Consider the following 24,519-nt stretch of genomic DNA (forward strand, 5'->3'; position numbering starts at 1 on the left):
TGTATGGTTGCGTGAGATGACTTGGAGCTGCTGCATCTGATCATGATGTCGCCCTGGGCTTTTTCTTAAAATAACAGTATTAGATGCTTGGTTCATTGAGTAAAACTACTTTTAATTTGAATACTTTGCTTGAAAGATGCTGAGCTAGATACAGAGAGAATGTACTCCCCATTTTTTGTTGTGTGTTTGGTTGGGTTTTTTTGGTTGGGTTTGTTTTGTTTTGTTTTTTTTAAAGGACATTTAAAGGACAGCCCTTGGGTGTCCCTGCAGCGTTGGTCCTGCTGGGAGGTAGCACCAGCACCATGCTCATTTCTGAAGCCATTTGGCCAAGCAGCTTCTGGCTTGCCATGGAGGTGGCCTGGTGGCCCACTAGCCCACTAGCCCCCCCCCAGGCCCCTCTCCACCTTTGCCAGCCTGGAGGAGTGTTGGGGGGGCAAGGGCTTGGGGTGAGGCGCGTCGGCCTCTCTAACTGAAGGTCCTGATATGGTTAAAGGCAAAAATTCGGAAGCCCTGAATGTTGCCAGGGTTGGGGGTGCAGGATGGGACCTGCCTCTGCCTGGGCTGTGCTCTGGGGGGGCCCTGCGGCTGCTCGGGTGGGTGGGCGAGAGCGCGGAGGTATCGCAAGGAACCGAAAAAGAAGGAATGTGATGGGAGAAAGAAATAGAGTTGCCGTAAAGCAGTCTGGCGGGGGGGTCAGCCGGGTTTGGGTGCTCGCTGCTGCCAGCCTGGGAAGAGCCCTGCCCCTGGGTGCAGACCCCAGGCCCCGGCGTGCCCCTTTCCCAGTGCCGCGGTGCTGAGCCGCGCTCAGCCCCAGCTCCGGGCCAAGAGGCTCCAGCTGCTCCAACGGGCCGGCACAGACCTGTGCAGGGGGCTGCGTCCCCCCTCGGGGGCTGCACTGCTGCTTGGGCGCAGCGGGGACCACCCTGGGGTGCCCAGCCCCCCCCCCCCCGGTCTCTGCCTTGCTTCCCACCGGTGGCTGCCCCGTTGTACGGGGGCGGGGGGGGGGGGGGGCTGGCTTGCATCGAGGTGCTCCCGTGCCTCTCCCCACCCCTGGCTCCCGGTGGGCAAGGGGGGTCGGCAAGGGGACCCCCCGGCAGCCTGGGACACCCTCATGGAGCGGGTTTGAACTAATTAAGCTGAAGAATTAAGCCGAATTAATTAAGCAGCTGCTGGAGAGCCGACTCGGCCCTTTCCTGCGCCAAGGACAAGGAGCCCCCTTGTTCGCTTGGCTGTGGCTGTGTTCACACCCCCCCCCCCCATTGCCCCCCCCCCCTCCATGCGGTGGCTGCACCCCTGCAAAGCGCTCCCCGGCCCCCCCATCTCCCCAGCAGGGCTTCGGGGTGCCCCTCCCTGGGGAAGGGGCTGCAGTTTGGTGGCGATGGCCCACGGCTGGGGGGGGGGTGAGAGCGGGGAGCCAGGTGCCCCCTCCCTCCATGTCTGCTCCATCTGGCTGCGGAGGGGACCCCAGGGGATGAGGGACGGGGCCCCTGCACCCGTGGCCGTGCCCCCCCCCGCTGGGTTTCCGCTGGCCAGCCCGCAGCTGCCTGCGCCCCGAGATAGGCACCCCGCGGGGAGGGGGGGGCTGGACCTGGCCCCAGCCTCTGGCGGAAGGGGGGTGGTGGGCACAGGCTTCCTGCCCTGGCCCTGGCCCACCCCCCCATGTGCCCCCCGGTGGCACTGCCACCTCCTGCCCTGCTCTGCCAGGGCTGGCACCGCCGTCCCCCCGGGCAGAGGCAGCACGTCCCCCCTGCTCCCCCCAAACTGCTTTGGCTCCCCGGTGGCAGCGGGGGGCGGGCGGGGGGGCCCTTCCTGTGCCCCTGTCCCTGTCCCCAGCTGTGACCCCAGAGATAAGCAGGGACCAGGACAGGCTGTGCCGGGGCTGCCGGCCGCATTTCGGGGAGGCGATGGGGGCTGCTGCCCTGCTCCGGGCCCTGCTGCTCCTGGGGGGGCCACACTCAGCCCCTGCCCTGGGGCTCCTCCGGGACCCCCCCACCACCTACCAGGGACCCCCCGACAGCTATTTCGGCTTCGCCCTGGATTTCCACATGACCGAGGGCAGGTAAGGGGACAGCGGGGGGCTGGGGTTGGGCACGACACCCGTTCCCCGCCCCCCCCGACACCCACTGTGCCCACCCCAGCCCCAGCGTGCTGGTGGGGGCACCCCGCGCCAACACCTCCCAGCCCGGCGTGGCTCAGCCCGGTGCCGTCTTCCTCTGCTCCTGGCCCCCTGGCAAGACCCCCTGCCACCCCCTCCCCATCGACACTACAGGTGTGTGGGCGCCATGGGGTGATGGGTGGGCGTGGGGGGGGCCACCAGCGCGGCACGCTCCCCCTCTCCCGCTCCCCCAGGGAACGAGACCGAGACCCAAAGCACCTTGAAGCTCCACACCTACAAGTCACACCAGTGGCTGGGGGCGTCCGTCACCAGCTGGGATGGCAAAGTGGTGGTGGGTGACCCAGTGGGTGGGTGGGCACCCTTGGGTGGTGGTGGGTGGTGGGTGGTGGTGGGTGATGGTGGGTGGTGGTGGGTTGTGGTGGTGGGTTGTGGTGGGCACCCAGGTGTGTGGGCACCCTTGGGGGGTGGCGGTGGGTGGTGGTGAGTGTTGGTGGTGGTGGGGAGTGGTGGTGGGGGCGGTGGGGGATCGTGGGCACCCAGGTGTGTGGGCACACTTGGGGGATGGTGGTGGTGGGTGGTGGTGGGTGGTGGTGGGTGGTGGGCACCCAGGTGCGTGGGCACCCTTGGGGGGTGGCGGTGGGTGGTGATGAGTGGTGGTGGTGGTGGGGGCAGTGAGGGGTGGTGGGGGGGTCGTGGGCACCCAGATGTGTGGGCACCCTTGGGGGGTGGTGGTGGGTGGGGGGTGATGGTGGGGGGTGGGTGGTGATGGTGGGTGGTGGTGGGTGATGGTGGATGGTGGGCACCCACCCTGTCCCCAGGCCTGTGCCCCACTGCAGCACTGGAACGCCATGGACGGGCAGCACGAGGCTTTCTGCACCCCGACGGGCACCTGCTTTGTGGGTGCCCCTGGGCTGCAGCGCGTCGCCTGGTACTCGCCGTGCCGCGACCAGCTCATGGCCAGCACCTACCGCGAGAGCTACTACGGTGAGGGCAGGTGGGTGGGGGCGGCGGGTGCCCCCCACCCCTGGCCCCTCTGACCCTGCCCTGTGCCCGCAGCCTACGACAGGCGCTACTGCGAGATCGGCTTCAGCGCAGCCGTCACAGCGGTGAGAGGGGGTTTGGAGGAGCGGTGGGACCGGGGTGCCCTGGGGATGCCCGTGGGGATGCTGTTGAGGGTGCCTGGGGTGGCCAGGATGGTACCCAGGTGTGGGTGTCAGGGTGGGGGATGCAAAGGGGGGTTGCCAGGGTGGGTGCTGATGCCAGCTCTCCCACAGGATGGCACGCTGGTGCTGGGTGCCCCTGGCGGGTACTACTTCACGGGTGAGTCCTGCCTGCCTTTGGGTGGGCACGGTGGGCTGTGGGCACCCAGGACGGGGTACCCCCATGGGTGCCACCCGCAGCAGCACTAGCAGCCCCGGGTGGGTGCCAACGGGTGCCGTGCCAGTGCTGGTGCCCGTCCCGGTGTCCCCAGGGCTCCTGTACTCGGTGGAGGTGGATGCCATCCTCACCCGCTTCCATGGCAAGTCCCTGCTGTGGCCGGAGCGCCCGGGGCGTCCCACGGAGGAGCCGGTGGACAGGGAGTACGAGGATGGGTACCGGGGTGAGCAGCGGGCGTGGGGGGCCCTGTCCCATCGCTGGCTCGTGCCGGGGCACAGCGGGGGTCATCGGCAGCGGGGGTCATCGGTGCCCATCTCCCTTCAGGGTACTCTCTGGCCGTGGGCGAGTTCGATGACAACCCCAAAACCAAAGGTAAGGCTGGTTGGGTGGGGGGCCAGGGCTGCTCGGGGTGGGGGTGGGGTGGGGGATGGGCCCTGGGCACCCCTGGTCTCTGCAGTGCCCTCCCCTCCCAAGGGACACAGGTTGTGTCCATCTCTGTGTCCCCATGCCCACCCCAGCGCCGGGGACCTCTGAGCCCACCCCAGTGCCGAGGATGCCCCTGTGCCCACCCCGGTGCCAGGGATGCCCCCGTGCCCACCCCGGTGCCGAGGGTCTCTGAGCCCACCCCGGTGCTGGAGACGCCCCTGTGCCCACCCCGGTGCTGGGAATGCCCCCATGCTCACCCCAGTGCCGGGGGTCTCTGAGCCCACCGAAGTGCTGGGGATGTCCCCGTGCCCACCCCAGTGCCATGGTGGGGGCACTCAGGGCTCTTGTCCCCCGCAGAGTTCGTGGTGGGGGTCCCCAACAAGAGCAACACGAGGGGCGAGGTGAGTGGTGCCGGGAGCCTGGTGCCCTGCTCTGGGGGGGCGCCTGGGGGGACACAGCGCCATGGCCAGGCCCCCCGGTGTGGCGCCCCGGGCTGGGGCCTGACGTTGCTCTGGGCAGGTGGAGATCTTCAGTGCGGGGGCGACCCTGCGCCGGCGGTGGGGCATCGCCAGCGAGCAGGTACCCCCCGCTGCGCCAGCACGTCCCCATGCCCCCAACCCCCTACCCCCCCTGCCCCGCCACCCCCCTGCCCCCACTGCCCCCAGGTGCCGTGTGCCAGCACCCCCAGCACCCTGCCCTGTCACCCCCAGTGCCCCCCTTAGTGCCCCACGGCTCCCTGCTGCCCCCCTGCCCACTGCCCCCTGGCACCCCCCAACACCCCTCTGACCCCCTCCCCGTGCTGACACAGCACCCCTGCACCCCCACCCCATAGCATCCCAGCACCTAACCACCCCCCTCATCACCCAGCACCCCCCACGGCGCCCCTGCACAACCCTCCCTGCCCCCCCCCCCCGTGCCCCCCTGCTCCACACGGGCCCTTTCCAGGTGGCATCATACTTCGGGCACACGGTGGCCGTGGCTGACGTTGATGGGGATGGGTAAGAGCCAAGACTGTGCCCCCCCCCACTCCATCCCCCATGAGGACACCCTAGGGTGCTGCCCCCCGCCTGGCACATCCCTGGGTGCCACCAGTCCCCAAACCTGGGGACCCTGACCCCCGTGCTGGGCGCAGGAGGGACGACGTGCTGGTGGGTGCCCCCCTGTACATGGCCCGGCGCCCCGATGGCCAGCGCAGCGAGGTGGGGCGTCTCTACCTCTACCTGGGGGGGAGGCGGCAGCCCTTCGCGCAGCCCCCCCAGACCCTGACGGGCACCCACCCCTACGGCCGCTTCGCCGCCGCCATTGCCAGCCTCGGGGACCTGGACCTGGACGGCTACGGCGGTAACACCGGGCTGGCACAGGGGTGGTGGGCAGGGGGGGGCTCTGCCAGCGCTGAACCACTGGGGGAACTGAGGCAGGGTGTCCTGGTGGGTGCTCACATCCCCGCTGTCCCCAGATGTGGCCGTGGGTGCCCCGCTGGGGGGTGACAGCGGCAGCGGGCAGGTCTTCATCTTCCGTGGGCAGAGCGAGGGCTTGATGCCGGTGCCCACCCAGCGCCTCGACAGCCCCTTCCCCGGCCCAGCCGCCTTCGGCTTCGCCCTGCGCGGTGCCACGGACCTGGATGGCAACGGCTACCCCGGTACGGCCGTGCCACGTGGTCACTGCCACGCCGTCCTGGTGCCACCTACCCCGTCACTGACCCCCTGCTTGTCCCTGCAGATCTGCTGGTGGGTGCCTACGGGGCGGCCAAGGTGGCCGTGTACAGGTGAGTGCCCATCCCCCCAGCTCTGGCCCGGGGGTCCCTGCCTGGGGTCTCCTGGCACCTCAGCTCTGTCCCCATGTCCCAGGGGACAGCCCGTGGTGGTGGCCCATACCCAGCTGAGTGTCCCTGATGGGCTGAACCCCAAGGTCCTGGATCATGCCCTGCCCGGCTCTAGTGCCAATGTCAGCTGGTGAGCCATGTCATGGGGACAGTGTCATGTGGACCGCTGAGGGACACCACCGTTTTGGGGACATTGCCCCAGGGATGGTGGCAGGTCCCTGAGCACCCCTGGGTGCTGTCCCCCTCGCAGCTTCCCTGTGGTGCTGTGTGTCAGCGTGACGGGCCAGCACATTCCCAAGAGCATCTGTGAGTGCCGGTGTCACCTGGGGAGGGGACAAGGGGCACTGTTGGGGTGGCACCAGTGCCATGTCCCCCTCTGCCCTGCCAGACCTCGATGCTGAGCTGCAGCTGGACCGACTGAAGCCCAAGCTGTCCCGGAGGGTCCTGCTGCTGCAGGGCCACCAGTCCTCCTGGCACAAGGCGCTGGTGCTGACCCCGGGGACACCCCCCTTGTGCCACAACCTCACCGCCTGCCTGCGGGTATGGGGACAGTGGGCTGGCACGGGGGGGGACGGGGGGGGGACAGCGGCAACTGGAGCCCAAGGAGGGTGGGGGACAGGCGTGGGGACAAGTGGCACCTCCAGCCAGGATGGGGACAGGGATGGGAACAGTGGAGTCCCCAGATGGGACGGGGACAGTGGCACCTCCAGCTGGGATGGGGACAGGGATGGGAACAGTGGAGTCCCCAGATGGGATGGGGACAGTGGCACCTCCAGCTGGGATGGGGACAGGTTTGGGGACAGCGGTGTCCCCAGATGGGATGGGGACAGTGGTACCTCCAGCCGGGATGGGGACAGGGTTGGGGACACCGCTGTCCCCAGCCCAGGTGGGTGGGGGCCCAGGGGTGGGTGGGTGCGGGGTGCCTGCTGGGGGGCTCTGCCCATGGGTGTCCCCAGGATGAGGCCGACTTCAAGGACAAGCTGAGCCCGGTGGTGCTGAGCCTGAGCCTGGCGCTGCCCGCGGAGGGGCCGGGGCTGGTGCTCTATGGGGACACGCTGGTGCAGGCACAGGTAGGGGGGACACGGCTGAACTGGGATGGGGGGAGTGGCACCTCGGTGTCCCCCAACCTGGGGACATCGCCGCGGTGCCACGGGGTGGGCTTGTCCCCACGGTTGGGCCAGGGCAAGTGGGGGTACCCCCAGCCCGGGGCACCCACTTCCACCATGGTGCTCCAGCCCCGTGGTCCCCAGCCTGTCCCCGTTGTCCCCAACCCCTCCCTGGGGCGCAGCCCCTTCCTCCCCGCTGTCCCCAGTGCTTCTGCGGGATGTCCCCCCTGCGTCCCCCCACTGTCTCTGCTCCCCCCTCGGGTAGTACCACCAGTCCCCCTACACTGCCCCCAGTCTCCCGTGGGATGCGACCCCAACCCCCACACTGTCCCCAGCCACTCCCTGGCACCCAGTCCTCTGTGCTGTCCCCCTCCCTCCCTGGGATGTCCCCTGTACTGTCCCTGCCCTTGCTTGGGATGTCCCTTCTGTGCCCCCCACTGTCCTCAATCACCTCCCCAGGATGTCCCCTCTGTACCCTCCGCCATCCCCAGCCCTTCCCGGGGATGTCCCCCAGTACTCCCCACCGTCCCCATCCTGCACCCCCCCACTGTCCTCGTGTCCCCTGGCTCCCTCCCAGACCCACATCATACTGGAGGACTGCGGCGAGGACAACCTCTGCGTCCCGGACCTCCGCCTGGCCGCCGACACGTGAGCACCCGGCTGGGCAAGGGTGGGTGCCCCGTGCCACCCCGGGGTGCTGAGCCCTGTCCCCACCTGTCCCCCCCGCAGGCCCAGCAGGCGCCTGCTCATCGGGGCGGAGGCTGTGCTGTCCCTGCGTGCCAACGCCAGCAATCTGGGCGAAGGCGCCTTCGAGACCGAGCTGCGGGTGCAGCTGCCCCCCGGCACCCACTACCAGGCGGCCCGCAGCAGCATCCCGGTGGGTGCCCACTGGTGATGGGTGACAGGTGGTGCCCGAGTGGGGGGGACTCACATGCTGCCCTTGGTGGCCATCACTCTCCCTATGGATGCTTGGTGGTGATGGGTGCCTGGGTGGGGGGCTGACAACCTGCCCTTGGTGGCTGTCACCTTCCCTGTGGGTGCTTAGTGGTGGCGGGTGCCAGGGGGTGCTTGGGTGGGGGGGTTCATACCCTGCCCTTGGTGGCCGTCACCCTCCATGGGGGTGCCTGGTGGTGATGGGTGCCTGGGTGGGGGGCTTACACCCTCCATGGGGGTGCCTGGTGGTGATGGGTGCCTGGGTGGGGGGCTTACACCCTCCATGGGGGTGCCTGGTGGTGATGGGTGCCTGGGTGGGGGGCTTACACCCTCCATGGGGGTGCCTGGTGGTGATGGGTGCCTGGGTGGGGGGCTCACACCCTGCCCTTGGACTATGCATGTCCCCAGGGTGGTTGGTGCCCAGGGGGGTCCGTGAGGTGTCACCTCCCCATGTCCCCACACCGCAGGGGCAGGAGAAGCTGAGCTGCAACCCCCGGAAGGAGAACGGGAGCCACGTGGTGCTGTGCGAGCTGGGGAACCCTATGAAAGCGGGTGCCCGGGTAAGGGGACGTCCCCCCGCCAGGCCGATCACCCGGTGGTGGCATGGGGGGGGTGTCACCCACCCACTGGGACACCCCCCCACCCCCCTGCTGCCCTCTAGATCACCGTGGACATGGAGCTGAGCGTGGCGGGGCTGGAGGACATGGGTGACACCATCACCTTCCAGCTCCAGCTGCGGAGGTGACACCGCGCCAACCCCCTGTCCCCTGCCCACCGTGGGGACCCAGGCACCCGGCACTTGGTGGCCTCAGCGTGTCCCCAGACTCGGTGGCCACCCCTCACCCTGCCGTGTCCCCGCAGCAAGAACAGCCCCAGCTCCACCAACTCGTCGGTGACGGTGACGGTGCCCGTGGAGGTGCAGGCAGAGATGGCGCTACGGGGGTGAGGGCCTGGGGGGGACACACGGGGGGCTGGGGGACACACGGGGGGGCACTGACCCCCCTCTCTTGCCAGCAACTCCCTGCCTGCCACCACGGTGCTGCCCACCAGCTGGCACAGGGTGGAGGGCAGCCGGCGGCTCGAGGACCACGGCATCAAGGTGGAGCACGTCTACCAGGTAGGGTGATGCACCCATGGGTGCCTGGGGGACCGGCCCCTCTGTCCCCTCCCTGGTGTCACCTCCCCATCCTCCCTCAGCTCCACAACAAGGGTCCCAGCACCGTCAGCGGGGTCACCCTGCACCTGGCCATCCCCAGCCAGCTGGATGGCCGCATCCTGCTCTACCTGCTGGAGCTGGGCACCGAGGGGGGCATGAACTGCACCAGCCCGCCGGGCCTCAACGCTGAGCAGGTAGGTGCTGCTGGGGACCGGCACCCCCCCGCTGCGTGCTGGGTGGGTGACATGGTGGCGTGTGTCCCGTGTCCCCTTCCAGCTGGAGATCCCCCGGCCCACGGGCGCAGCACCCCGAAACGGCACCCACCGGCGGGAGCGCAGGGAGCTGGAGGAGCCGCTGGATGCTGGGCTGGAGGACCTCGTCCCTGTGGTGAGTGGGGGCTTTGGGGACCGTGGGGGAGGTGCCCCCCGGGGTGGCAGCATGGGGGTCCAGGTGACACCCGCCATGTCCCGCAGGACTGTAGCAACGCCACGTGCGTGGACATCACCTGCTGGGTGCCCAGCCTGGCCAAGGACCAGCGGGCGCTGGTGAGCGTCCATGCCCTGCTCTGGATGGACACCCTGCAGCAGGTACTGTCCCCGCTTGGGGACAGGGGTGGCACTATGTCCCTAGGGTGGCCTCGCCATGTCCCCTCCTGCACGGTGGTCCCCGGGGACCTGCAGAGAGCAGCCTTGGGGACACAATGTGCAGGGTCACGGGTGCCCTGTTGGCTGCCGGCATCCCTGGTGCTGTGTCTCCGTGTGTCCCCATGTGTCCCCATGTCTGTCCCCATGTGTCCCCGTGTCTGTCCCCAGCGGGAGCACCTCCTGAAGCAGTTCCGCATCCAGTCACAGGCTTGGTTCAACACCTCGGCCATGCCCTACCGCGTCCAGCCCCGCGTCCTGCCCACTGGGGAGACCACGGTAGGGCCGTGGTGGCCACAGGGGACACAGGGACAGGCCGTGGTGGCAGCGGTGTCACCCACCCGTCCATCCACAGGCTGTCACCAAGGTGGTGCGTGCCAGCCCCGGGGGCGAGGGGGCCGTGCCGGTGTGGTGGGTGGTGCTGGGGGTCCTGGCTGGGCTCCTGCTCCTCACCCTCCTCATCCTCCTCATGTGGAAGGTGAGTGGGTGGGTGGGGACATGGGACAGCGGTGACACCTCGCCAGGGTGGCGGGGCCCCAGTGACAGTGGAGGGGCCCAGCCCTGGGGGTAGGGGCTGCGGGCACAGGGTAGGAGGCAGCACGGGGCGGGGGGGGGCGGGGGGATGCCGTGGGGTCCCCCGCGGCCGGGTTGTCACCTGTCCCCCTCCCAGATGGGTTTCTTCAAGAGGACGCGGCCACCCGCCGAGGAGGACACGCAGGAGCTGGCGCCCGGCCAGGGGCAGGAGCCGGAGGATGCCCAGGGCTAGTGGGGTGCCCTGGGGTCCGCCTGCGCCCCCGCCCCCCGGCATGCCCCCCATCCCGCCCCCGTGTCCCAGCACCCCGGGGCGCCCAGGGGCCCAGCACCCACAGCCGCCCCCACCCCCCAATAAATCTCTGCCTGGCACCCTGCTGTCTGCCGGGGGGCGACAGGGGCCGCCCCCAGGGCCGGGGGGGCCGGGCGGGGGGGTCGGTGTGGGGGTGCTGCTGCGGGCCGGGGGGGCGGGGCTGGGGCGGGACCGGGGGCGGGGTGTGGCCGGGGCGGGGCCGGTGGTCGGGGGCGGGGCCGGGCCGGGGCGGGGCGGGCGGCCGTGCCCGGCGGCTCCGGCAGGTGGAGCCCGGTCCCCGCGGCGGCGGCGGGAGGAGCGGGCCGGGCCGGGCGGGCCGGGCATGGCGGGGTAACGGCGCGGAGCGACCATGCGGCCCCGCCGCCTCCTGCCGCCGCTGCCGGTGCTGCTGCTGCTGGTGGCCGCGGGCGGGCGGCGGGCGCGGGGCGCGGCGGAGCCGGGAGCGCACGGTGAGAGCGGCCTTTGTGTGCGGGGGGAGGCGCCCGCCCCCGCCCCGCCCCGCCCCGACCCCCGCCGGCCCCGCCGGCCCCCCCCCCCCGCCTGCCGGGCCCTCCGCGCCCCCCGGGGCCGCCCCCCGCCCGGCTGGCTGCCCCCCCGCCCGGCTGGCTGTCCATCCATCCCCCCCCCCCCCGGGCGGTCCGGGCCACCGGTGGGCGTCAGGGTGCTGGGCGGGGGCCCTGGGGTGCGCCTGGGGGTGCAGGAGGTGCGGAGGGGCCCGGGCCAGCGGGTGGGGGTCCTGGGCAAAGCTTGGGGGGTGGGTGGGAGGGTGGGAGTCCCCAGCCGTGGGGTGCGTGATGGTGGGTGGGGGTCCTGGGCAGAGCATGGTGGGGCAGGAGGGTGGGTGGGGGTCCCAGGCCATGAGGTGGTGATGGTGGGTGGGTGGGTGGGTGGGTGGGGGAGCCGGGCAGTGCCAGGGGGTGCAGCATGATGGGTGGGGGTCCCAGGCCAGGGAGTACGGGAGGGTGGGAGTATGCGCTGGGGTCCTGAGCAGCACCCTGGGGTGCAGAATAATGGGTGGGGGGGCACCCTGGGCATGGTGCAGGGGTCACCCCATTGCAGGCACCTGCTCCCAGCGAGCAGGGTGGGCCTTGGGGTGCGGCGCGGCGCTTTGGGGTTCCCGCGACGCCCCCCGAGCCCCCCCCCCTCCTGGCAGCGCCCCTGTGCCGGGGCGAGGTGTACCGGGGGTGAGGCAGGGGCAGGGGGCTCGGGGGTCCCAGCCCTGGCTCAGCTCCCCGCTGCCGTCACCCGTCCCTGTCCCTGTCCCTGTGGGGTGGCAGTGAGGAGGGGGCGCAGGGCCCGGCGCCTGGGTCCCACAGCCACCCCGGGGCCTGGCACCCCACCGCCCACCCATCCTGGGACCCTGGGGCTGTACTGGGAGGCACTGGGAGCTGGTGAGGTGCCAGCGTGCCCCACGGTGGCTGTGCCACCCCCTGGGGGCCCCTCGGTGATGGGGAAGGGGGGGTTTGTACCCACGGGGACAGAGAGGGGGAGGCCATGCCCCCCACCCTGGGGGTGGCACCTTGTATCCCCCTCCTCCGGAGGACACCGGGGGTGGCCCTTGGTGCCAGCTGTCCCCCGGCAGCTGCGGGTGACCGGCATGTGGCCGCGGGGACATTCCTGCCCCCCGGGTGCGGCTGTCCCTGCTATGTGGGGGGACGCCGCCAGCGCCCCCCCCGCCCCCCCCCATGCCCGACCCCCCCCCCTTCCCCCCCCCCGCCCAGCATGTTGCCGAAGCAGCTGCTGCAAATTCCTCCCCTTGCCCATGGCCACATCTGGGCAACATCTGGGCTGAGATTGGGGGGTGGGGGGTCGGGTTGCCCTGCGGGGTGGGGGCTTTTGGGGGTCAGGATGCTGCTGGGAGGGGGGGACACGGGGTCCCGAAAGCGCCCGGGGCCGCGGGATGAAGGAGGTCGTTGCCAGGGTGACGGCGCCGAGCCGGGCCGGCTGCCAAGGGCTGCGGGCTCATGCGCAGGATGGTGACGGCACGGGGGGGCCGGGGGCACGGGCGGCGGTGGGGTCCCCCCCTGAGCTGTGCCCACCCCTGCACTGCATCTGAGACCCGGCCCTGGGCTGCTGGTGGGGCTTATGGGCGTGGAGACCCCCCACCCTGAACTTGTGACATCTGTGGGTTGCACCCTGACTGGCCTTGGGAGGAGGGGGGGGGGGGGGTATCGTGGGAGGGACGTGACTGGGTGCACCCACCTGCATGGGCACGGCACTCTGGTGTGGTAACCCCCCCCCCCCGTCCGTCCGCCTGCTTCAAGGGGGGCACGGGGTGGGTGCAAGGGGAGCACCCACCCACCCCCAGGATGGTGCCCACTGCTGTACTGGGATGGTACCCACAAACCTGCCAGCGAGGTGCCCGCTGCCCTGTAGCGTGGCATCTATGACCTGGCTGCGGTGGTGGCCATGACCCACCAGGGTGGTGGCCATGACCCACTGGGATGGGTCCCACCACCTGCTGGGATGGTGGCCTGTGGCCCACCAGGGTGGTGGCCATGACCCACTGGGATGGGTCCCACCACCTGCTGGGACGGTGGCCTGTGGCCCACCAGGATGATGCTCGTGACCCACCAGGGTGGTGGCCATGACCCACCGGGATGGGGCTGCGATGGTGCCGTCATCCCACCCGCAGGGCACGCTTGGGGGGTACCTGTCGGCATGGGGGGTGCCCCGTGCCCGTGCCCACGTGTCACCTGTGTCCCCGCAGAGGTGCTGCTGAAGGTGCAGGTGTATGAGAGTGGGACGCTGGCCCCGCTGGCCCAGGCCACCCTGGACGTCTTCGGCAACCGCAGCTCGCTGGCGGCTGGCATCACTGACCACGAGGGCACCGGCATCCTGCCCGTCCCCTACCGCCTGGGCACCTGGGTCCTCGTCACCGCTGCCCGCCGCGGCTACGTCACCGCCTCCGTCCCCTGGCGCGTCAACAAGCTGCCGCGTGAGTGACTGGGACCCCCCAGCCCTTATGGGGGACCCAGTGCCTTACTGGGCGGCTCTGAGCCTTTATGGGGGTCCCCAGTCTTTACTGGGGGGGTCTGAGCCCTGATGGGGACGCCAGCTCTTTGCTGGGAGTGTCTGAACCCTTATGGGGGACCCCAACTCTTCACTGGGGGGCTCTGAGCTCTTATGGGGGGGCACAGTCCCTTACTGGGGGCCCTGGGTCTTCACTGTGGGAGTTGGCTCCTTGTGGGAGACTCCGATCTCTTACAGGGTTCCTGATGGCTTACTGGGGGAACTGGTCCCTTACTGGGGGCCTTGATCCCATATGGAGGGGCCCAAGCCCTTGATGGGGTCCCTCATTCCTCCCTTAGTGGGAGGGGGATGGCTCTAAGGGGGCTCTAATCCCTTCCTGGGGGTCCTTGATACTTTCCTGGGCACCCCCAGTCCCTTCCTGGGACCTCAGTCCTTTCCTGGGGACCTCAAAGACTTTTTGGGAAGGGGGCGTCCCTTACAGAGGGGTGTTTGGGGGGCTCAGGCCCCTCTGAGAGGAGTTAACCACATCCTGGTGGCCCCAAGGTACCCCCATCCCAGGGCAGGGGGGGTGGGGGTGTCCCTGGGCTGGGTGCCAGCCCTTGTCCCCAGGGCCATTGCGGGGTGGCGTCAATGGGGTCACCTTCCTGGGGGGGTGGGCCATGTGGCAGTGCTCAGCGGGGGGGTGTGCAAGGATGGGGAGTGCAGGGGTGGGGGTGCATGTGGCGGGTGAGGCTGGGGATGCGGGTGTGCACAAGGAGCGGGGTGCGTGTGGGACATGGGCTGTGCAGGGGTGTGCCAGGACTCTGGGGGTGCGAGGGCATGGTGGCACGCAGGGACTGGGAGGCGGGGGGGGTGCAAGGATCAGGGGGGTGGGGGGTGCAAGGATCAGGGGGGTGTGCAAGGATGGGGTGTGTCTGCAAGGATGGGGTGCAGCAGGTGTGCAGGGTTTGGGTGTGCAGGGATGGGGAGGTGTGCAAGGATCATGGGGGTGTGCAAGGATGGGGGGTGTGCAAGGGTGGGTGCAGCAGGCGCGCAGGGTTTGGGGTGTGCAAGGATGGGGGGTTGTGCAAGGGTGGGTGTAGCAGGTGTGCGGGGTCTGGGTGTGCAAGGATTTGGGTGTGCAAGGATCATGGGGGTGTGCAAGGATGGGGGGTGTGCAAGGGTGGGTGCAGCAGGCGCGCAGGGTTTGGGGTGTGCAAGGATTTGGGTGTGCAAGGATCATGGGGGTGTGCAAGGATGGGGTGTGTGCAAGGGTGGGTGCAGCAGGCGCGCAGGGTTTGGGGTGTGCAAGGACTGGGGACATGCATGGACGTGCCAGGCCAGGGGTGTGCACGGGGCGCCCCCCCCCCCCCCTCGCCCCACTGCCTGCCACCGCCTGTCCCCTCCCGTCCCCATGTGTACCCCGTCTCCATGTGTCCGTCCCCGTCCCCCCCCTTGCTGACCTATTCCCCCTCCCCACCCGCTCTGCGGGGCCCATCACCCCCCTCTCCCCATCAGCACCCACCCTCCCCAGCCCCCCCCAGCCTGGGGGGTCAGGGAGGGTATTTCGGGGTCCTCCCCATCACCCCCCCCCTTGCAGTCTACGCCTCCATCAGCCTCTACCTGCTCCCCGAGCGTCCCGCCACCCTTATCCTCTACGAGGACCTGGTGCAAATCCTCCTGGGATCCCCAGGTGAGTGATGCGGCTGGAGGTAGGGGGGGACGGGGACGTGTGTGTGACACCACCGTCACCCCTGGGTGCTGCCACCCACCTTGTCCCCCTCCAGGTGCCCGTGGGCAGCCGTGGGCGCAGTTCCCACGACGGGCAGCCCGCTTGCCCCGCAGCTCCACGTACAGCCAGCTCGCCGCGTCCCTCACCGCTGCCACCGGCCCCAGCCTGGCCCGTGCCTTCCCCGCCTTCCTGGGCGCCGAGCAGGGCGGCAGTGGTACGGGGAGACACCATGGGGGGCTTGGGGGGGGGGGATGCCACGAGGTCACCCCCATACGCATGTCCCCGTCGCTCATCCCCACAGCCAATGCCACCTGGCTGGAGCTGGCACCCGTGGCGGCTCTCAGCGTCCATCTCTTCACCGGCAACGGGACGGAGGTGCCGCTGGCCGGCCCCGTCCATCTCTCCGTCCCTTTGGCCCCCGACGCCGGGCCAGTGGTGGCCACCAGCGTGCCGGCCTGGAGGTTTGACCCCAAGAGCGGTGAGCGCTGGTTGAGGGGGGTGGCAGAGGGGTGGCACAGCTCCTGCTGGGGGGGCTGGCGGTGGGGGTGATGAGGTTGGGGGGTCTCAGCCCGTGGCGGGATGGACGTGTCTCCCTGCAGGGCTGTGGGTCCGTAACGGGACGGGGCTGATCCGTAAGGAAGGCCGGCAGCTCTACTGGACCTTCGTCTCCTCCCAGTTGGGATACTGGGCGGCAGCTCTGCCCTCTCCCAGCACAGGTAGGGTGACACCCATCGGTGCCCCCAGCCTGGGTCCCCCTGTCCCCTTGGTGGCTGTCCTGGGGTGGGAGGGGGAGGACACCCACCCCATGGGGTGCTGGTGGGTGCAGCCCCTGGGGGGCTCTCTGGGGGGGGGGTCCCGTGCTGTGGCTGACCCCGCTGTCCCCAGGGCTGGTGGCGATGGCGGCAGGCGTGACGGACATCACCACCTACCACACCATCTTCCTGCTGACCATCCTGGGCGCGCTGGCCCTGCTCGTCCTCATCCTCCTCTGCCTCCTCATCTACTACTGCAGGTCAGCACCCCTGGGGGCCCGACTGCGGCTGGGGGGGACAGGACACGTGCCTGCCTGGCCCCCGTCGGCACCCTATAACTGGGTATGGGGTGGGGTGTGGGGTGTGGGGGGGTGGCACTGCCTGCCTGGAGCCCCTGGGTGCCCTATAGCTGGCTATGGGGGGGCACCGCTCCCTAGCACCCCTGGGTGCCCTATAGCTGGCTATGGGGGTACACACCACTCCCTAGCACCCCTGGGTGCCCTATAGCTGGCTATGGGGGGGGCACCGCTCCCTAGCACCCCTGGGTGCCCTATAGCTGGCTATGGGGGTACACACCACTCCCTAGCACCCCTGGGTGCCCTATGGCTGGCTATGGGGGGGGCACCGCTCCCTAGCACCCCTGGGTGCCCTATAGCTGGCTATGGGGGGGGCACCGCTCCCTAGCACCCCTGGGTGCCCTATAGCTGGCTATGGGGGTACACACCACTCCCTAGCACCCCTGGGTGCCCTATAGCTGGCTATGGGGGGGGCACCGCTCCCTAGCACCCCTGGGTGCCCTATAGCTGGCTATGGGGGTACACACCACTCCCTAGCACCCCTGGGTGCCCTATGGCTGGCTATGGGGGGGGCACCGCTCCCTAGCACCCCTGGGTGCCCTATAGCTGGCTATGGGGGGGGCACCGCTCCCTAGCACCCCTGGGTGCCCTATAGCTGGCTATGGGGGGGGCACCGCTCCCTAGCACCCCTGGGTGCCCTATAGCTGGCTATGGGGGTACACACCACTCCCTAGCACCCCTGGGTGCCCTATAGCTGGCTATGGGGGGGCACCGCTCCCTAGCACCCCTGGGTGCCCTATAGCTGGCTATGGGGGTACACACCACTCCCTAGCACCCCTGGGTGCCCTATAGCTGGCTATGGGGGGGGCACCGCTCCCTAGCACCCCTGGGTGCCCTATAGCTGGCTATGGGGGGGGCACCGCTCCCTAGCACCCCTGGGTGCCCTATAGCTGGCTATGGGGGGGAGCATCACCCCTGTAGCAGGCTGGAGCCCCCTCCTCTCACCCCCTAGAGCAGGTGAGGGAGGCTGTGGGGGGAGCGGGACCCCCAGCCCCCGCGTGCCACCCTGGGGTGACGCTGCGCCGTGTCCCCGCAGGCGGCGGTGCCTGAAGCCGCGGGCACAGCACCGCAAGCTGCCGCTGCCGGGGCCGCTGGACGCTGCCCGGCGGGACCAGGCCACCTCGGTGTCCCAGCTGGACCTGCTCTGCGGTGGCAGCCACCTGGAGACGGCCTCCTCGGGGGGGGACACCGACCTCCCCACCCCGGGCTTGCCCCCCGCCACCCGGGACCTCCCCACCGCCCGGCCGGACTTCTTCCAACCGCCAGCCCCCCCCCAGCTCCGCACCGGCCCCCGGACCCCCACCGGCACCCTGGCCCCCCGCCGCCGGCACCCCCCCCGCGCCGGAGGACTATGGGCGCCCCGGCGAAGCCTTCGGCCTCAGGGCTGCCCGCTCGGTGGACGGGCTGCAGCTGCCGGACGAGCACCCCCGGGGGACCCCCTCTTTCCCACCCCGGCCCCCCTCGCCCCCCGTGTTTTCCCGTTATGGGGGGCAGCCAAGCGAGCACCCGCTGCCCGAGCCCCCCCCTCGCCCACCCTCGCTGGCCCCCCCGGGTCCCCTGCTCCTCTGCGGCCCCCTGGACCGGGGTGGGGGGCCGGAGGATGTCTACCGGGGGGTGATGCCCACCCTCCTCATTCCCGCCCGCTACATGCGCCTGGCCCCCGGCGAGCCGGAGGGTCCCCCCAAAACCGAGGGGGGACCCGGTTCGACGGCGGCGACGGTGGCCCCACCGCCCCCCCCGTCCACTGGGCAGCCGTTTGAGGAAGGGGGAAAACTGGGGGGGGGCTCGTGCCCCCCAGCCGGTGAGCGGCTCGGTGGCCATCCCAGTACTGCTGGACGGGTCGGCGGTGGCGCAGCTCAACGGGGAGCTGCAGGCGCTGGCTGGGCAGCAGTTACTAGAATTGGGGGGGCCCCCCCCACCCCGAGCTTGGTTCGTCTCCTTGGACGGCCGTTCCTCCCAGGTCCGGCATTCCTACATCGACCTGCAGGGCAGCGAGAGGGGGTCCGGCCCCGCGCCCCCCCCCCGCCTCCCCCGTGGAGCGGGAGGTGGGGGGGAGGACGTAGGGACTCGCCCCCCCCTGCCCACCGCCTCCCCCGAGGACAGCTCGCTGGCCCCCTTGCTGGAGGCGGGGAGCGGGGGGCGGCGAGGGGGGGGCAGTGGGCGCAGCAGTGCCAGCGAAGCCCCCCGAGACTCCCTGACCAGCCCTGAGGAGGAGGCGCTGGCGGAGGCGGCCGAGGGGGGGGACGAGGGGGGCGACCGTAAGAGCCCCTGGCAGAAGCGGGAGGAGCGGCCGCTGATGGTCTTCAATGTCAAGTGAGTGGGGTGGGGGGGGCTGGGGGGGGCGGTGGGATGGGGGGTGAACGGCTGCTGGCATCCCATCCTGCCACCACCCTGTCCTGTCCCCTCCTGCCACCAGCATCCCAGCCTGCCACCGGTCCTGTCCTCTCCTGCCATCACCCTGTCCGTCCTGTCCCTCCCCTGCCACCAGCATCCCAGCCTGCCACCCTCCTGTCCTGTCCCGTCACTGTCCCGCTGCCACCATCCTGTCCCCTCCCCTGACCCTGCCATCGGGCCACCACACCACCCTGCTGCCACCATCACCCTGTCCTGCCCCTGTCCCCCCACCCTGACATTGCCAATCACCTCCCTGTCCTTTGGGGGTGGGGGGTGGCGGTTGAGACCTGCATGGCCCCTCCACAGCCCCCCAAGTCCTGAGGCGTGTCCCCACTTGTGTCCCCGCAGGGCGGGGGGGGCCGGTAGTGCCCCCCGGGCCAGCGGTGCCTCCAAGCTGCCGTAGGAGCTGTGTGTGGGGGGGGGGGGCTACCCCCCCAACCTCATCCCCCCACTCTTGGCTTTGGATTTTAATCGTGTTTCTAAACGTTTTCTACGTGGCGAGGATGAAGAGGGGCCAGCGGGGGCTGGGCTGGCAGTGGGGGGGCACGGGGATCCCCCCCCCCGGGCCCTGCCTGCCCCCGGCCAGGCTGGGCAGGGAGCCGCTGCCTGCGTGGCCCTGCCTGTTGTTAGATGGCATTAATATATTAAAAAAAAAGAGAAAAAAAAAACCCCAAACAAAAAACCCCTCTGCCTCTGCTTCCCACCTCAGTTCTGCCCCATCCCATCCCCCCCCCCCCCCCATCCCAAGGAGCCAGGGGATGCGATTTGTCCTAGAAACCTTTTTATTTGAGTGGTGGTACCTGGGGGGGGGGGTCCCGGGGACATCAGAGCAGCACCCTGCGGGGTGCAGGTAGGTCCCAGCGCTGGGGGCTGCACCCCCAGCCCCCCCCAGTGCAGCGGGACCCCCCAGGGCAGCAGTGACGGCCGTCTGAGCAGCAGGAGCCCTGCAGAGAGACAGGGGAAGAGGGCAAGGATTGAGGTGGGGGGTGACGCCACACAGACCCCCCCCACCCTGGTGCCCCTCCACTAACCTGGGTGAAGGGGCAGCACCCCCAGGAGCCCCCCCGGCTCCGGCAGCACCGCTGCCCACCGCGGCAGGAGCGGGCAGCATCACAGGGCATGGCTGCATCTGGCTCGGTGCTGGCAGCTCGCAGCAGTGCGGGGGGCCGGGGGGGGGGCCAGGCCGGGGGGTGCAGGTGTCCGGAATGGGGAGGTGGGCGCTCGCAGCAGCAGGGTGGGTGCCAGCAGCTTCTCGCAGCTCTGGGTGGCCACGTTGCAGGTGTAGCCCCGCGGGCAGCAGTGCTGGTTGTCCCTGCAGCAGACAGCCTGGGGGGGGGGGCCGGGGGGGTGGGAAGAGACTGGGCTGAATGGGGGACCCAGGTACACGGGGGACTGAGGTGTCTGGGTGCCACCCTGACCCCCCCAAACCACATGTACCCCCTCCCCAGCCCTGCTCGTGGCCAGCAGCAGCCCCAGGGACTGTGCCAGACTCTGTCCCCACAGAGCCCCCATGGGGGGGGGGGGGGGGGGGGGCACAGTGATGGAGGTGGGGGCGTCCCACATCCCTGTCCCACCCCCTCGCCCAGCCCTGCTTGTCCCCCCAAAGGGCCACACCGCAGAGTCCTGCTCTGCCCCAGCCCCCCCAGTTCTATCCCCAACCCCTTGTGCCCTGGTACAGCCCCCCCACCCCAGAGCACCCCCTCCCCCCCCCCCCCCCCACAAACCTGCTCCAGCGGGCAGCACCCCCAGGCGCCCGAGCTCAGCCGGCAGCACGTGCTCCCATCCGGGCAGCTCGTCTTCTCGTCACACCTCACGTCCCCCCCCCGGGACAGGGCAGGGGTCTTCTGCACCCAGGGCCGGCGGGCCCCCCCCTCCTGCAGGCAGCTGCCCGATGGGTCGCAGGTGTAGCCCTGGGGGCAGCAGTGCACGTGGTCGGGGCAGCAGACGGCCTGGGGGGGCAAGAACGGTGGTCTGGACTGAGCCCAGCCCCCCACCCCCCCAGGGACCCCCAGCTCCATGCCTGGGGGCCCCCAGGGGACAAACCGTGCCCCCTCCCTGCCTGCTCCTGCCCTCCCTTGTCCCTGTCCCCCACCCCAGCCTGGCTCCGTCCCCACTTTGGGGGGAATACAGGACCCTCCCCATGTTCATCCCCCCGCAGTGGGACAGGTGAAGGACCCCGAGCATCCCAGTGGCCTCATGTCTCTTCACCACGTCCTGTCACTGGATCTCCAAACTGGTCCAGTTAGCAGAGGGGGTCTGACTGGGGGCCCAACAAAGGGGCCCAGAGTGTCACCCCCATCCCCACAGGACATTGTGGGGGCCAGGAGCCCTATGCCTGGCCTTGTCCCTCCTGGGGGACAGGGGACATTAGCCCTCATCCCACCCGGGGCACGGGGACATCTGGCCTTGTCCTTCCCTCCCAGGGGGACAGGGGACATCTGCCCTCATCCTTCAAGGAGCAAGGGGACATCTGGCATTGTCCCTCCTGTGGGACGGAAGACACTGGCCTGTCCCACCCAGGGCACAAGGGACACCTGCCCCAAACCACGGGGCAGGGGTGGGTCTGTCCCAGGGGGCAGGGGGTGGCAGTCCCCTGCTCAAAGTCCCCATGTCCCCAGGACCGGTGCTCAAGGTGCCGCGGTCCCTTGAGCCACGTCCCTCCCATCAAGGACACCCCAGAACGCCCTGGTCTCAGCCCAGCCCAGTGCCCCCCCGCTCCCCTGGGTGCACCACCCCAGCCCCCCACACCACTGGGGACCCCAGGAAGTCCTTGTCCCACCCCTGGACCCCCCCCAAACCTGCTCCAGCGGGCAGCACCCCCAGGCGCCCGAGCTCAGCCGGCAGCACGTGTTCCCGTCGGGGCAGCTCGTCTCGTCGTCACACCTCACGTCCCCCCCCCCGGGACAGGGCAGGGGTCTTCTGCACCCAGGGCCGGCGGGCCCCCCCCTCCTGCAGGCAGCTGCCCGATGGGTCGCAGGTGTAGCCCTGGGGGCAGCAGTGCACGTGGTCGGGGCAGCAGACAGCCTGGGGGGGCAAGAACGGTGGTCTGGACTGAGCCCAGCCCCCCACCCCCCCAGGGACCCCCAGCTCCATGCCTGGGGGCCCCCAGGGGACAAACTGTGCCCCCTCCCTGCCTGCTCCTGCCCTCCCTTGTCCCTGTCCCCCACCCCAGCCTGGCTCCGTCCCCACTTTGCAGGGGGGAGGGGTGGATATGGGGACCCCCCCATTGCTCTTGGCCCCACCCAGTGGGGCACACGAAGGTCCCTGAGCATCCCAGTGACCTCATGTCTCTTCTCCGCCTCCCACTACTGGAGCTCTAAACTGATCCCAGTTAGGAAAGGGGGTCTGACTGGGGGTCCGGCAAAGGGGCCCGATGTCACCCCCATCCCGTTCCCATGGGACATTGAGGCGGTGGGAGCCCTGGGCTGGCCTTGTCCCTCCTGGGGGACAAGGGGACATTAGCCCTCCTCCCACCCAGGAGGCACCTGCCTGCCCCGGGGGGCACAGGGGACCCCCATCCTTGTCCCTCCCAGGGGACAGGGGACATCTGTCTGTCCCAAGGGGCACAAGGGACCCCTGTCCTTGTCCCTCCCGGGGGACAGCCCCCCATACCTCCTCCAGCGGGCAGCACCCCCAGGTGCCCAAGCTCAGCCGGCAGCACGTGTTCCCGTCGGGGCAGCTCGTCTCGTCGTCGCACTTCACTTCACGAGCTGGGGACAAAGGGACAGTCAGAGCCGGGGTCCCCTCTCCGGGCTGGGACAGGGGGTGGCTGCCCCCCGGGGGGGGTCCTCACCTTTGGGCAGGGCTGCCAGGGGCTGTGCCCAGCCCGCTGAGGAGGTGCAGGTGGAGCGCTCCAGGTCGCAGGCAGTGCCCTGTGGGCAGCAGTGCTGCCCGTCACCGCAGCACACCGCCTGCCCGGGGACAGCCGTCACTGCCCTGCCCACTGTCACTGCCCTGCCTGCCGCCACTGCCCGCTGCCCCCTGCCCACCCCGCCTGCTGTCACTGCCCACCCTGCCTGCCGTCACTGCCCACCCTGCCCACAGTCACTGCCCGCTGCCCACCCTGCCTGCCGTCACTGCCCACCCTGCCCACAGTCACTGCCCGCTGCCCCCTGCCCACCCTGCCTGCTGTCACTGCCCACCCTGCCTGCCGTCACTGCCCACAGTCACTGCCCCCTGCCCACCCTGCCTGCTGTCACTGCCCACCCTGCCCACAGTCACTGCCCGCTGCCCCCTGCCCACCCCGCCTGCTGTCACTGCCCACCCTGCCTGCCGTCACTGCCCACAGTCACTGCCCCCTGCCCACCCTGCCTGCTGTCACTGCCCACCCTGCCCACAGTCACTGCCCGCTGCCCCCTGCCCACCCTGCCTGCTGTCACTGCCCACCCTGCCTGCCACCCCTGCCCACCCTGCCCACTGTCACTGCCCGCTGCCCCCTGCCCCCCCTGCCCACCATCACTGCCCACCCTGCCTGCCATCACTGCCCGCTGTCACTACCCATCACTGCCCGTCGTCCCTGCCCACCGTCACTGCCCACTGCTCCCTCCCCGCCTGCCATCAGTTCCCCCTGCCCCCTATTGCTGCCCCCTGCTCGCCACCCCCCTGCCCAGCCGGGGGGTCCCAGCAGTGACAAGAACAGGGTGGGCTGCTAATGGGAGGTGCCCACTATGGGGTGCCTGGCCTGGGGTGCCCAGTACAGGCTGCCCAGCGCAGGGTGCGTGACACAGGGTGCCCAGCACGGGGAGCTCAGCACGGGGTGCTCAGCAGAAGGTGCTTGATGTGGGGTGCTCAGCATGGGCTGCGGGCACGGGGCAGCCGGTGCAGGATGTCTGGTGCTGGGTGCCCAGCATGGGGTGCTCAGCATGGGCTGCCAGTACAGTGTGCCCGGCGTGGGGGGCTGGGTGCAGGCTGCCTGGTGCAGGGGTCTGCAGTGGGGTGGCTGTGTGGGTTGGTGGGTGTGGGGTGCACGGGGAGGGGTGCCTGGCACAGGCTGCCCAGTGTGGGGTGCCCACCCACGGTGGCGTGCCCAGCATGGGGCACCCACCCAGTGCGGGGCAGCTGGTGTGGGGTGCCCAGTGCGGGATGCCCGCCCAGTGCAGGGTGCCCAGCATGGGGTGGCTGGTGTGGGGTGCCCAGTGCGGGATGCCCACCCACTGTGGGGTGCCCAGCATGGGGTGCTCGGCGTGGGGTGCCCCCACGCTGTGGGGTGCCCGGTGCAGGCCAGCACTCACGTTCTGCAGGGGACAGCAGCCGTACTGTCCCGAGGCCAGCTGGCAGCAAGTGGCACCGTCAGGACACGCCGAGCGGCCGTCGGGACACAGCACCTGGCGCAGCGCAACTGCAGGGGGACACACACGGTGTCACTGTGCCCCCTCCCCACCTCCGTGCCCCTTCCGTGGGGACAGTGAGGGCACCCCCAACCCGGGGAGGGACGCCCCTTACCTGGCGCTGGGGGCTGGCGCTTCCAGGCGGGGAAGGTGGTGCCTAGGGGGTGTCACCGGTGGGTGACAGGCAGCGCCCGTGGGCCAGGTCGCAGATGGTGGCATGGGGACAGCAGTGCACTTTGTCGGCGCAGCACGAGGCCTGAGGGCACCAGACTCCCTGGTCACAGCACTGACCATGTGATGTGTCCCCCCCAATATCCCCGTGTCATCCGTCCCCGCCCCCCCCACTGTCCCCGTGTCATCTGTCCCCCCCATACCTGGGGCATGGGGCAGCACCCCCAGGCACCAGTGGCCGTCATGCAGCAGGTGGCATCATCGGGACACTCGGACTGTCCGTCGGGACAGGGGACAGCGCGAGGTGCTGTGAAGAGTGGGGGCAGGGTGAGGCACCCCCCGACACCCCCTCCAGGCCCCACCGTGTCCCCCCAACCACGCGTGGCCCCCTCATACCTGGGGACGTGATGCAGG

At 70.2% G+C, this 24,519-nt stretch overlaps 3 protein-coding genes across 3 annotated transcripts; 2 read left to right on the forward strand and 1 right to left on the reverse strand.

Annotated features, from left to right (window-relative positions):
- Positions 1 to 1,846: 1,846 nt before the first annotated feature.
- Positions 1,847 to 10,480, forward strand: ITGA2B (integrin subunit alpha 2b). The gene is made up of 30 exons (XM_055789694.1): positions 1,847 to 2,059; positions 2,139 to 2,269; positions 2,350 to 2,447; positions 2,935 to 3,100; positions 3,173 to 3,222; positions 3,391 to 3,436; positions 3,588 to 3,716; positions 3,818 to 3,865; positions 4,277 to 4,320; positions 4,439 to 4,498; positions 4,865 to 4,917; positions 5,052 to 5,260; positions 5,376 to 5,558; positions 5,639 to 5,684; positions 5,767 to 5,871; positions 5,992 to 6,047; positions 6,130 to 6,281; positions 6,698 to 6,811; positions 7,425 to 7,495; positions 7,577 to 7,724; positions 8,248 to 8,340; positions 8,442 to 8,521; positions 8,642 to 8,722; positions 8,795 to 8,897; positions 8,978 to 9,130; positions 9,213 to 9,323; positions 9,410 to 9,523; positions 9,749 to 9,856; positions 9,933 to 10,055; positions 10,248 to 10,480. The coding sequence occupies exons 1-30, from the start codon at positions 1,905 to 1,907 to the stop codon at positions 10,341 to 10,343; spliced, it is 3,126 nt and encodes a 1,041-aa protein (XP_055645669.1). The 5' UTR covers positions 1,847 to 1,904; the 3' UTR covers positions 10,344 to 10,480.
- Positions 10,481 to 10,648: 168 nt separating this feature from the next.
- Positions 10,649 to 18,530, forward strand: FAM171A2 (family with sequence similarity 171 member A2). Its single transcript, XM_055789749.1, is given in 10 exon segments — positions 10,649 to 10,870; positions 13,132 to 13,359; positions 14,974 to 15,066; positions 15,161 to 15,319; positions 15,407 to 15,583; positions 15,705 to 15,821; positions 15,991 to 16,117; positions 17,250 to 17,495; positions 17,530 to 17,982; positions 17,984 to 18,530. Coding segments are annotated over 10 exon segments (2,247 nt in total). The 5' UTR covers positions 10,649 to 10,770.
- An 841-nt stretch (positions 18,531 to 19,371) lies between these two features.
- Positions 19,372 to 24,095, reverse strand: GRN (granulin precursor; the record flags this gene model as incomplete). Its single annotated transcript, XM_055790110.1, is given in 9 exon segments — positions 19,372 to 19,551; positions 19,639 to 19,933; positions 20,332 to 20,556; positions 21,406 to 21,505; positions 21,507 to 21,631; positions 22,220 to 22,317; positions 22,401 to 22,479; positions 23,839 to 23,945; positions 24,050 to 24,095. Coding segments are annotated over 8 exon segments (996 nt in total), but the record flags the coding sequence as incomplete, so codon positions are not given.
- Between the last annotated feature and the right edge of the window lie 424 nt (positions 24,096 to 24,519).

The sequence above is a fragment of the Falco peregrinus genome, chromosome 18 (assembly GCF_023634155.1).
Source record: "Falco peregrinus isolate bFalPer1 chromosome 18, bFalPer1.pri, whole genome shotgun sequence".
NCBI classification, from domain to species: domain Eukaryota; kingdom Metazoa; phylum Chordata; class Aves; order Falconiformes; family Falconidae; genus Falco; species Falco peregrinus.

What these genes read in the sequence shown, in the direction of transcription:
- ITGA2B (XM_055789694.1), top strand. Translation starts at nt 1,905, where the DNA reads ATGGGGGCTGCTGCCCTGCTCCGGGCCCTGCTGCTCCTGGGGGGGCCA. An exon ending in GCACATTCCCAAGAGCATCT is followed by an intron (nt 6,048 to 6,129) that starts GTGAGTGCCGGT and finishes CTGCCCTGCCAG; the next exon opens with ACCTCGATGCTGAGCTGCAG. An exon ending in TGGAGGACCTCGTCCCTGTG is followed by an intron (nt 9,324 to 9,409) that starts GTGAGTGGGGGC and finishes CATGTCCCGCAG; the next exon opens with GACTGTAGCAACGCCACGTG.